The sequence below is a fragment of the Pituophis catenifer genome, unplaced genomic scaffold (assembly GCF_029215685.1).
Source record: "Pituophis catenifer annectens isolate HBS135680 unplaced genomic scaffold, rPitCat1.0.hap2 SCAF_7, whole genome shotgun sequence".
Classification (NCBI taxonomy): Eukaryota; Metazoa; Chordata; class Lepidosauria; order Squamata; family Colubridae; genus Pituophis; species Pituophis catenifer.
Window position 1 is genome coordinate 13,437,220 of NW_027256887.1, and position 12,529 is coordinate 13,449,748.

General features: G+C 37.7%; 1 protein-coding gene across 5 annotated transcripts in view; it reads left to right on the forward strand.

Annotated features, from left to right (window-relative positions):
* Positions 1-12,529, forward strand: part of KIF21A (kinesin family member 21A) — a 99,147-nt gene that overhangs the window by 16,750 nt on the left and 69,868 nt on the right. For all 5 annotated transcript variants that reach the window (XM_070947786.1, XM_070947790.1, XM_070947787.1 and 2 more), the window contains exon 2: positions 11,587-11,809. In XM_070947786.1, the coding sequence (XP_070803887.1) occupies positions 11,587-11,809 (223 nt within the window). The remainder of the gene's footprint in view (positions 1-11,586; positions 11,810-12,529) is intronic.

Consider the following 12,529-nt stretch of genomic DNA (forward strand, 5'->3'; position numbering starts at 1 on the left):
AAAACTGAGTGCTGCATGTAATTATGCCACATAACAGGCAATTTTTTAAAAAAAATTGTTTTTTTGGGGGAACTAAAGGTAGAAACTCCAATTGCTTTATGACCTTTGTGATACTTTTGGATGCAGAGCAAATTGAGCAAAATAGGTTTTTAAAAATTGGATTATTATGTGGAGAAACAGGATAAGCTATCGGTTAACCTCCATGCTTGGATGGGATACCATTTGCAGGTATGTCAGTCTCAATTAGGGAACTTGTGAATCATTTACAATTTTGTTTCTTGTTTTCTTATGGGTATATCTAATTCAAGTGAATTGAACGCTTGAAATTTACATTTAAAATTTAAATGAAAGTATCTAGTAAGCTTTTATCATTAAGTTAACATTTAGGCACTAAGAATAATATTCAGAATAATATTCTGAAGAGTAAATGATTTCTGAGCATTTGGCTATTCTTTAAAAATCTAGTGGTTAAACTTTTCTTTTGAGTTAATACATATATACATTTCTTTTAGATTATATATTGTCAGTAGTTTTTCTACTATTTATCAGTTTTTATAAATAATTGAGAAAGTTTTTTATCTGATATTTTTGGAAGTCTGCAATATGTGGAATTAATGCTAGTGTAATATCTTATATTCACAGCTCTGGCGAACTAATTTCAGTGCATAAATACCATAGAAATTATATTAAATTGTCAAAAGAATCAATGCATCTACATATAGAATCATTGTTAGATCTGTAGAGGTGTTATGCATAAGCTGCATATAATGCCATTACTTTCATGTCTGAACTGCCATTCTGTAACTTTACATTTCATATTCTGTATGAATCTTTAGTTTCTTAACTTAAATGACTTCCTGAATGAAGTGAAAACCTGCTCTTCCTAATGATATAAATGAGAAAATGCAGCAAGCTGCTTTTCTTTTTCATTCCGCATATCATTTTGGATAACCAACAATTTGCAAATTTTTGTAATGAGGTCATATTCATGTAGGCTTTTTGCCTTGTCTTTGAAATTTCATGATAATAATGATAGAAAAATAGATGAAGGAAAAGATCTTCCCCTCCACACACGAACACAACTCAACTTAGCATAAAGGCTTATAAGAGCTTGCATGTCTGTTCAAATGGACTTGCCAAATTCTGAAAAATGATCAAGCTTGAACTTGTGTAAGCCTAGTGAAACTCAGACACAGGGTAGCAATAGCACTTAGATTTATATTCTGCTTCATAGTGCTTTACAGCACTCTCTAAGCGGTTTGCCGAGTCAGTATATTGCCCTCAACAATCTGAGTCCTCGTTTTACTGACCTTGAAAGGATGGAAGGTTGAATCAACCTTGAACCAGTCAGGACCAATCTCCTCGCAGTGGGCAGAGTTAGCCTGCAATAGGCATTCTAACCACTGCGCCACCATGGCTCCTATGGTACACACTGTAGACCTTTGGTACACATATCCTGTGTGCCAAAAAGGCACGGCATTATGTTTTCTAGTTGCTGTTCTTTAGCGGGAACTGAGGCTTAGTCAAGGTGAAGGTAATTATGAACAGTTTCAAATATTAGTCAGTTTTGGCACAAAACCTTCTCCGCTAATATGCCAAAGATGAAGAAGAATGTCACCTTTCAACATTACAACGACCCAACGCATACCTCCAAATCAACAAAAGAATGCCTTCACCAGAAGATGATCAAAGTTTTGGAATGGCCCAGCCAGAGCCCAGACCTGAATCCAGGAGTGCTATTTAACAGATTCTGACAGGTTCTGGAGAACTGGTAGTGGACATTTTGAGTAGTTCGGAGAACCGGCAAATACCACCTCTGGCTGACCCTGGAATGGGGATTTTGCACCATCCTTCCCCTGGAGTGGGGTGGGAATGGAGATTTTACAGTATCCTTCCCCTGCCACACCCACTAAGCCACACCCACCAAGCACGCCCACAGAACCAGTAGTAAAAAAAAATTGAATTACACCACTGCCTGAATCCAATTGAAAACCTGTGGGATGACCTGAAGAGGACTATGCAAAGGAGATTCCCTCTTAATGTGACAAATTTGGAGCCCTTTTTCTATGAAAAGTGAGCAATTCCCATGGCAAGATGTGCCATGCTGCTGGTTTCGTATTGTAGAAGACTGAATGCAATCATTAAATCAAAAGGTGCTACAACAAAGTATTAGTTTAAGAATGTGCACACTTAATGCAACTACATTATTGTACATCTTTTTTATTATTTCCCCCCTAAAAGATTTCAGTTTGTTTTCTCAATTGAATTGTATAGCTTATATGTTTTACTAAAGGTGGAAAAAAATCTGAAGTGATTTATCTTGGTCTGATTTTTTTACAACTAAAAACCCTGGCATTTAACAAGCTGGTGTAGTCATTTTATATCCAGTGTACATTCATTATTGTCACTGCATATTCTATGAATTTTTTAATAAACTGCCCCGAGGTTACAGCCACCATCTTTTTAATATAATTAATTTAATATAATATAATTGCACAGGATAGCATACATATAGAGTCTCAGATATTGTTCCTATAATTGGCAATTAAATTAATTGGGAATTAAATATGCCTGGGGTGACTGCAGTTGATGCTAAAATGCAACTCTCATAATGGTTAAGAGCTGTAATGGATAGCTTCTAAAGATCCATAGTTCATATTTGACATTGAGCCTTGTTATCTTTTCAACAGAAAATCCGCTTACTAGACTTTTAGTTGATTTTTTTTTCTGCAATGTAGAGTGCATTGTTTCATCATTTATCATTACATACGGCTTTTTTTGTTGGTAAGCCAATTTGGGTTGAATTTTGATGGAAAAACAGTTTAAATGTTTTATAAAGTTGGTGCTAATCAGAAAAGATCATCATAGTTATATCAGTGGTATAAAGCACCTTTGTAAGAGTTAAGTCCAGTTTCTTGCATGTCAAAATGCCCTCGTATATTGGGGATTCTTACCATCACTTTTTAAAAAACTTTTGCAAAACATTTTAGCCAGTTTTATCTAGTAGTTAAGGCACCAGGCTAGAAAGTGAGAGACCGGGAATTCTAGTCCTGCCTTAGCCATGAAAGCCATCTGGGTGACCCTGGACCAGTTATACTCTTTCAGCCTAGCCCACCTTATAGGATTGTTGTAGTGGGGACAATAGGAGAAGGTGTATTGAATATGTTCATCACCTTGAATAATTTATAAAAGTAGTAAAGGAGGGATAGAAATACATTAATAAAATACACATGCAAATGACTTCAATGGCTCATTGTTAAAATTCATTAAATGAATATGTCTTGCAACTTTTCCTTCACATGTTGTTCTTTTCCTCCTTCCCTGTTTTCCTGTAAATGCATCATAACATGCATCATACAAGTATGTGAGTAAGCTAAAGATCACTGAGTTGAAAGTATTAACCAATTTGTAGGTGGAACAAGACTAAAAAAATATCTCTCTGTTGTTGATACTAGTACTGAAATGACAGAAATATGAGAACAGGTTAGAATTAAAGTCAATTGATTTAATTGATAGAGGCAGTAATAGGTCATTCTCTTTAGACAAAATTCTGTGTTTATGTTGAAGGGCATTCTTTCCTATTTCTTTATTTTCATGGAGATTAATATATAGCTGACCAAAAGTAATTTGCATTTAGTAATTTTCTGCTGGCAGAAAATGTGAAAGATTTTCATTTGGAACCCTTCTCTCTCTTTTCTAAAAGTTATAAACCGACTTACGTTTGACCCAATAAAATTATTTTTGCCTTGTTTAATCTTAGCCTCGAATGGACTTTTCATTGTCCCCAAGGAGCAGCTGTAAAGATTAGATAGATGAGATCAGTGTCATCACTTTGAATGGTGAACTGGAATAGGGTGATACTGTCAAAGCACTGTGTGTAAGCAAATAGTTGTTCCCAGAAATTATGCAAAAGTAATTCCTCAGTAGCATGAAATATAATAACCGATAACATTTACACAGTAAATGTTGGATGGGACAGCCTGGTGTAGAGTTTTGCAAACCAGAGTAGCCCAAAAGAGTCATTTCTGATATCTTTATCACAGAAACAAACCAACATCCCAGAATCTATGCTTACAAGTAGGATTTTTGGATCTACTACTTGCTAGGTAAATTGGGACTGCAATATAAAATGAAGCATTAACCAACCAGTGTGCTTCCAAGGACCTCTAACAATTATAAAGATCGTCCTCATTTACAGACCATAATTGTAACCAGCAACTCTGTCACTAAGTGACACAGTTGTAAAGTAAAACATGTGACTCTGCCTGACTTAAAGTATCAGTTCCGCTGCAGTCATTAAGCAAACCACATGGGTTTTTAATATTTTAATATCACATGACCACAACCTGTGACTTCCTGTTAGTTCCCCATTGACTTTGCTTTTTGGAAGCCGACTGTGAAAGTCACGAATAGTGATCATGTGACTCTGGGACTGTGCAACAGTCATAAACCTATACTGGTTGCCAAACACCTGAATTGCAATCACATGACAGTATAGATGCTGTGACAACTGCAAGTTTGAGGATCAGCCATAAATTACTTTTTTTTTTAATTTAAAAAGTTTTGACAATTATTACAACAATTTCCCCCCTCCAACCCCCCCATCCTCCCTCTCCCTCCCCCCCGACACCCCCTCCCCCCCGACACCCACTCCCCGGACTTCCCAGTGCAAAAACAGGGTATAGCATAACAAACATAAGCTAAAATAAGATAACTTTCTGTGCTGTCCAAACTCCCCCTTGCTCTTTAACTCCCCTTTCAATTAACTAAACATATTCAAAAAGGAAATAGAGATTTCATTCATAAGCTATTTGAAACTTTTTAGTCCGATATTTGTTTTGAATATAGTCAATCCATCTTCTCGATTCCAATATATATCTTTCATTTGAATGGTCCTTCAAATACGCTGAAATTTTAGCCATCTCTGCTAAATTCACTACTTTTAGTGTCCATTCTTCAATAGTAGGCAAGTCTTCCTTCTTCCAGTACTGTGCCACCAAGAAGTCTGGCTGCTGTTATTAAATTTAAAATCAACTTAGTCTCTATAACAGTAAATTACTTTTCATCACCATAACGTCAGATGATCGTTGAATAAGGCAGTCAGTAAGTGAGAACGACTTATTGTCCCAATTAATCTGAAGGCACAAAGTAGGAAAGACTGTAGGTTGGGTGCTTTTTAAATTGTTCAGGGTGGAAGGTGCATTTGCTGCAACTTTTTGAGCAAGTCTAGTAGTATTGAGTTGTTTTTTTGCTAACCCATGCTTTTCAGAACAACCGTAATCTCTTCAATAATTTGATTGCCATATATTAGAAATTCATAAATTTTGCAATCTAGAGTGAATGAAAGTGCCCAACAGGAGAGTTTTTTTTGCAAGACAACTTCAGACAACACAATAATTGCTGATAGAAATACGACTATAGTGAAAAAACCCTGAGTCAGCTGAGGAATGTTTCCCTAGAGTTCTTGCCAGAGTAAGTTTGGATCATTGATCAATTACAGAAGGTTAGTGTAAGATATAAAATGTCATAAGCAAAGGGAGAATGTGACCTCTTTGGTTTTGGCTTGCTCTGAGAACCCTTGGAAAGGATGCAGGCTGATACAACTCTGGCTGTGTCCTTCTGCCAGAGTGTTAGGATAGAGAAACAAGGTAAAAATAAAGGGAGTAAGTGATCAAGGACAAGTTAATCAGCTCTGTTAGAAGAATGTTTATTTGTCATCAATTGTATCCCCCCCCCCCCCCCAAATACTGTATAAAGGTTGCTTGGCTTTAAAAGATTGAACGCAAACATTTAAAAGATGTTTTCGGCTGATTTGTGTGTTTTGACAACAGTGATAAAGAGAGTAGACTTTAGCTTTTATGCTGATATAGGTTAAGGTTTTTTTTTAAAAAATTGAAATTTATAAGGCTGAATTTAGGCAGTGTAGCGTAACAACAATACTTTTTTAAAAAGCCCTCAAAGCACCCAAAAAACAACAGGTGTTAAAAGACAATCAAGCCCTCAGGATCTACCTCTCTACCACTCTTAACTCAAAAGCGTGGGTAAACAGAAAATTCAAAATTCAGATAAAAGTTTTCAGAATGTTTATGGTAAGATTTCCTTTAAAACAACAATAACATGGGTTTAATCTTCTTTTGCAGGATTTATTTGAAACTAATTTCTGGCCCATTAGTTTTTGTAAGCAATTGTAAAAGCAAGAAAGGGGGGGAGTCGGATAAATAATAGCCCATTGTTCTTCACCTGGCATTCTAATGGAAAAGAGATTGTTGGCTTCTGTTGTAACTTGAAAGAACTTGGGGCACCTCCCAAGGCCAAGCTCCTAGGAGTTAAAAAAAAAAAAAGGATCATTTTGCACCAGTCTCCTAGATTGATAGAGGCAGTGTAAGAACCTGATAAAGGAGGCTGGTAGATCAGTGTGCATAAGATTTTGTTTTTTAAAAGACAAAACATGAGAGACATAGATTTCTAAATTATCAAATAAGCTTCACTGATTGATGCACGAAGTTGACTGTTAGCTGATCCGGTCTAACTTATGTGTTCTAATGTTCCTGTTAACACTGAAGTATTAATACAGGTTTTTCAAGTGACTCAGACTCATCTAGTTATGAAACAGGAGCCCTGAAGCAAAGCAAAGGTGGAGAATTTCTTTTGGGTAGGATAAATTAGGCGAAAGGTCAGATGACCATCCTAATTGGCACTATAACTCCCACCTGTGCAGGAGTTATATGGTGGTGAATGCTGGAGAACTGAGTGACTGGAGTTTCCCATTCCTGATCTAAGGTAAAGGTAATGGTTCCCCTCGCACATATGTGCTAGTCATTCCCGACTCTAGGGGGCGGTGCTCATCTCCGTTTCAAAGCCGAAGAGCCAGCACTGTCCGAAGACGTCTCTGTGGTCATGTGGCCGGCATGACTAAATGCCAAAGGCCCACGGAACGCTGTTACCTTCCCACCAAAGGTGGTCCCTATTTTTCTACTTGCATTTTTTACGTACTTTCGAACTGCTAGGTTGGCAGAAGCTGGGACAAGTAATGGGAGCTCACCCTGTTTTTCGCGGCACTAGGAATTCTAACTGCTGAACTGCCAACCTTTCGATCAACAATCTCAGCGTCTCAGCCACTGAGCCACTGCATCCCCTCATTCCTGATCTATTGTATGTTAAATACCATTTTTTAAGTTTTAAAAAGCACTGGTAGTTGTGTAGAAATGAAATACTGCATATAATGCCATATGCTAAATAAATAAAACCCCATTTAATGTTTACTGAAATCTAGAGGCAACCTTGAGAGACATGAGTTGATGCTGGCCAAACTTGTATGTGGTTCTCACTATAATTCTTGCAGATACTAAAAAAGGGAAATAACAGAAAACATGCTTTATGGGCAAAAACACACACACTGTCTGTCTGGTATATTAATATTATTATAAAATACGTTCATAGAAGCAAAAATAAAAGAGTTAAATAATAAGGGTGAGATATGTTTACTTAGAAATATTGAACAAGCTTTGCATTTAATGTATTTTGTGGTTTCTAAGAAAATGTTGGGTGGCTTTTTGAAAAAAGAGATCTATTTAGTTGAAAGCCAAGGCACATAATTTCCCATTTCTTCTTTTTTTTCCCCTGGCAAGCAAACAAAAGACCTTGTCAGACTTAAGTGGATGTCATCTGCATTGAGCTGGTGGACTGGGATAAAATAGCCAAGGAATTATGTGGGGAAACAATAACAGAAAATCACAGTTTCATTATTTTTCAAGTAATGTTAGCAACTGTCTAGTAATGAAGACCCGAGATCCAAAAAATGAACTCAAAACTGTAAAAGAGAAATAGTACATTCATCTAGAGAACTGTGGTGCAGTAGAATAAATATGAATCTTATGCACACAATTAGTGGGTAGAAAAGCCCATCCCAGTTAGAGATTCAAAAAATAAGAGAATAAATCTTGTTAAGCCAAAGCCATCAGAGCAACATATGTGAATTGTTGCCAGACAAATCCAATTATTTCACAGCCATATTTTTTCTTAATTAAATTACATTGCCATCATTATTTATCTCTCTCTTATTTGCCATTTAGAAAGGTTAGTTTGTAAATTCTTATTTTCTTAGCTTAGACTTCTCCTTGCCTTTGTTTAAATTATAGTTATATAATAGATGGCTTAGCCATTGGTTAAATTATTGAAATCATTGGTTTAGGTGTGCGTTAGACCAGGGGTGAAATGCTCCCGGTTCAGATCGGATCGCCTGATCCAGTAGCAATGGAGGCAGGTGGTTCGGAGAACCGGTAGCAAAAATCCCCACCCCCCATACCCAGTTGAGCTGCACAATCATCAGAGGCTTTTTTTTTTTTTACTTTTAAAAGCATTTTTTCTGCAACCTCTTTGGCCGAAAAAATTGCTTTTAAAAGTAAAAAAAAAAGCCTCTGATGATCACACAGCTCAGCTGGGATCCTCAGAGGCTTTTAAAAGCATTTCTTCTACAACCTCTTCAGAGGTTGTAGAAAAAATGCTTTTAAAAGCCTCTGAGGATCCCAGCTGAGTTGCCTGATTGGCAGACACTTTTTTTCTTTTAAATGCCTCTGACGATCCAAGCTGAGTTGCCTGATCGACAGAGGCTTTTCCTTGACCAACAACCCATAGTTGGCACCAGGTCTTCCATTGCTAAGTGATGTAGTTAAATGGGGATGGATTTTATCACCTTTTTTTGTTGCAGTTCTTAGCAAATCACTGTGTTGTTGAGGTTAAAAATCCCTGTTATTTTTAATGTCCTGTATTCTATATTCCAGAACCACTTGGATAATGACATGGGTGACATATAAATCAATAAATAAATGTAAACAAATAAATAACATATCTGCTTATTGGCTAAAACTTGGTTGAATGTTTCAGGAAAAATGCTTTTCACCTCCCTCAAAAATTAATTTCTAATAATCTCCTCTACACCAGTGGTCCCCAACCTTTCTGGCTTGGTGGCCTGGTGAGGGGAAGAAAAGGGACAATTCTGTGCAAGTGGCAGGCAAATTCGTGAGTACGTGCAGGTCCATTTGCACAAGTGATGGGTGTGTGTGCCTGTCGTTTGCACAAATGGATCTTAGTGCATGAGTTTGTGCAAGTGTGCCGCAGCCCAGGGGTTGGGAACCTTGCTCTGCACCACAAAATTATTTTGCTTCCATTGGCAATTACTTATTATATTCTTTAACATTTCAACACGACAAATAATATTGGTAGATACAACAGTCTGAAACTTAGCATTGTGTTTTGATATATCCTTCTCTCCCTTGGATCATTTAAACATTATTTTCATGAATGACACATTAGGATATAGTAGAATGTAAAGTTTTAAACTTGTAGTGTAGATTCATGCAGCAAATAAAGTAATCGGTCACATTTTAAATAGCACCTAAGTGATGAATGGGTTAACTTTCTTAAATGTGGTGGTAGCTATTCATAGCCAGAATGTTATTCTAAGTAAAGGAGGGATGTCAGAAGGCAGCTTATATTTACCTTGGGCATGGTAGGAGTGTAATACAGACAGCTTCTGCTTCCAGAAGCAGAGCTTTGTTGTCTACATGACAAGTGTCTACCACACCAAATATGTAGCTGTGTAACAGGATATGGGATTTTTCTTAGAACAGTTTTTTAAGAAAACACTCCCAACTTACTGGTACTATAAACTGGTAGTATAAACATTATTATGTTTTGTGGAAGAGATTTATAGAATAGAGACATCACTTGCAGTTTAAGATTATCCTCATGTTTATATTGGCTTCCATAATTTAAATTTGTTTTTTTAATGGGCAGGTTGTCAGTATGTTTTGTGATTTGAAATAATTGTTCAAGAATTGACATAAATGATTTTTCCAGTTTCCTTATGTATGTTTGGGACAAGTGCAAACTTTTGCTTTGAGTCACCTAAAAGGGATTAATTGGCAATAAGATTACACATTACTTACAACTGCTGTTTGGTTTGTCATGTAGGGAGTGTAAGGTGTTTTTTTTTTGTTTTTGTTTTTTGCCATTGAGATGTTTGTAGCTTTCAATCAGTTGGCTTTGTTCAAGTTAACATAGCGTATTTATAGGGTTTTTTTTTTTATTATCAAACAGAAAAATATTTGCTTGAAGTTTCAAATATCTAATTCCTGATTCAGAAATAATTCATAAATCATAAAGACTACTATTCTCCAGTGTGCTGACGAGAGGATCCAGGAATGGGGTTAACTCTGTCTCGAATCTTTGGTCATTTCCTACCAGACCCAAAAGAGACATAGTAACAGAATAACAGACTTGGAAGGGATCTTGGAGGTCTTCCAGTCGAACCCCCTGCATAAGCAGGAGACCCTATACCTGTAATGGCGGACCTATGGCACACATGCTACAGGTGGCACACGGAGCCATATTGGTGGGCACGCGAGCTCAGCTCTGGTGCGCGTGCCAGCCAGCTAATTTTCAGGCCTTCTGGGCCCACAGGAAGTTGGGAAACAGGCTGTTTCCAGCCTCCAGAGGGCCTCGGGGCCTCGGGGAAAGCCCATTTTTTGCTCTCTCCAGGCTCCTCCAAAGGCTCTGGAGCTTGGGGAGAGTGAAAAACGGGCCTTCCGGTCCCATAGAATTTGGCAAACGGGCCGTTTCGGCCTCGTGAGGGCCTCCGGGGGGTGGGGGGTGGGAAAGGCTGTTTTCGCCCTCCCCAGGCTCCTAGAAAGCCTCTGGAGCCTGGAGAAAGTGAAAAACAGGCCTACTGGGCCCACTGTGTCATTGGGTGCCAAAAGCAGGGGGGCGCGTGCACATGTGCGGGGAGTGGGAGGCATAGAATCAATGGAGTTGCAGTGTTCCTTGACAAGAACTTATCTTACTCCTTACTCCTTAATAAATATTTTTTGGGATTTTAAACAAGATTTGTATAAAGGTCATAATGATTGACCTTCTATATTGTATATAGCCGTGATGGCCAACCTATGGCACATGTACCCAAAGTGGCATGCGGAGCTGTGTCGCCTGGCATGCGCAGCGTCGCCTGTTCCTCTTCTGGGTTTATGGCGCACATGTGCACTCAATGATCAGCTGGCCTTTGTGTGTGTGGCAGTGCTGGAAACCAGAATAGATGGTCTTCCATTTTCCGACGTGAGCATGCACGTTGGGCATCTGATCGGCGCGTGCGCATGCGCGGCAGTAACCGGAAGACTTGCTGGCCAGCACGCATGTTCGTGCTGGAAACCAGAAGTACCTTATCTGGTGCGCACATGTCCCCTGGACAGCTCCTCTTCCTGGTTGCAGCCCTGACGAGCACGGCACTTGGTGTCACTCATGTGCACTTGTGCTCCCTTTTCTGCACTCGGTGTTGAAAAGGTTCACCATCACTGGTATATAGTGTATTTTACATTGCATAATGTAGCATTGTTTTGCTTCCATTTCCTCTTTGAAATGTAATTACCAATTTAGAATGTCTCAGGCTTCCTCTAACTTGCTGCAAAGAAGCAATGAATATCCATGTGTTTCCTACCAAGTTTGACATTTTAATAATCTATTATAAAAGGGTTTTTTAAAATGTATTTTAATGCAGATGTATTTTTTGTTTTTATCTTTCCTCTCACAAAACAGAATCCGGCCTCAGTTAGCCAAAGAGAAGATAGAAGGATGCCATATCTGCACATTGGTCACACCTGGTGAACCTCAGGTGTTTCTAGGAAAAGATAAGGCCTTCACTTTTGATTATGTGTTTGATATTGCATCCCAGCAAGAGGACATCTACTTACAATGCATAGAAAAATTGATTGAAGGCTGCTTTGAAGGATATAATGCTACTGTATTTGCTTATGGCCAGGTAAGAATTGAGTAATTTTCTGATAAAATGTTCTCTGCATAAAAAAAAGGAAAATTTGGGTACATTCAAACACATTCAGATTTTGCCAGAGGTAAGAATGACAGATTTTGACTGATAAGAAATTAACAATATACAGAAAATGTACATGGATAAATAAATAGTCATGCAGCACCGATGTGCAGTATTGGGGCAAGTATTTTGAAAGAGATATACATAATTATGCAAACTCCTCTATTTGAATTAGAATGGCTTCATTCTGATATGTTCACAATCTACTTTCATTTAAATTCTCCTGAAATACTTTGGAAAAATCGCAAAAAGGAGTATACTCCAATAAAAGATACCAGAATATATTGCTGTTGATGGCCAATTATGTTTTGTTTTGGTTATGAAAACAATTATGTTTTCTGGGAATTGTAGGCCCGCATAAAAGACTTTTTTCTATCTTGCTTGTAATTGAGTGTGATAACATCAATTAGTCAAGTTTAGTGTTCTCCATAAGCTTCAGGTCCCAGAAGTGGAATCTGAAGCAAATTACAGATAGTCCTCGAATTACCGGCATTGTTGTATAAAGAACTCTCTGACAAACTAAATGGAAAGAGGAATATACAGCTAATACAGAATAACAGCAAATAGCCTGAATCTTCAAAAACAGAGTCAGGAAAGTTAAGACTTAGAATAAACTAAGATTTGCAACAAATGCCAAAAATAATTTTAAAA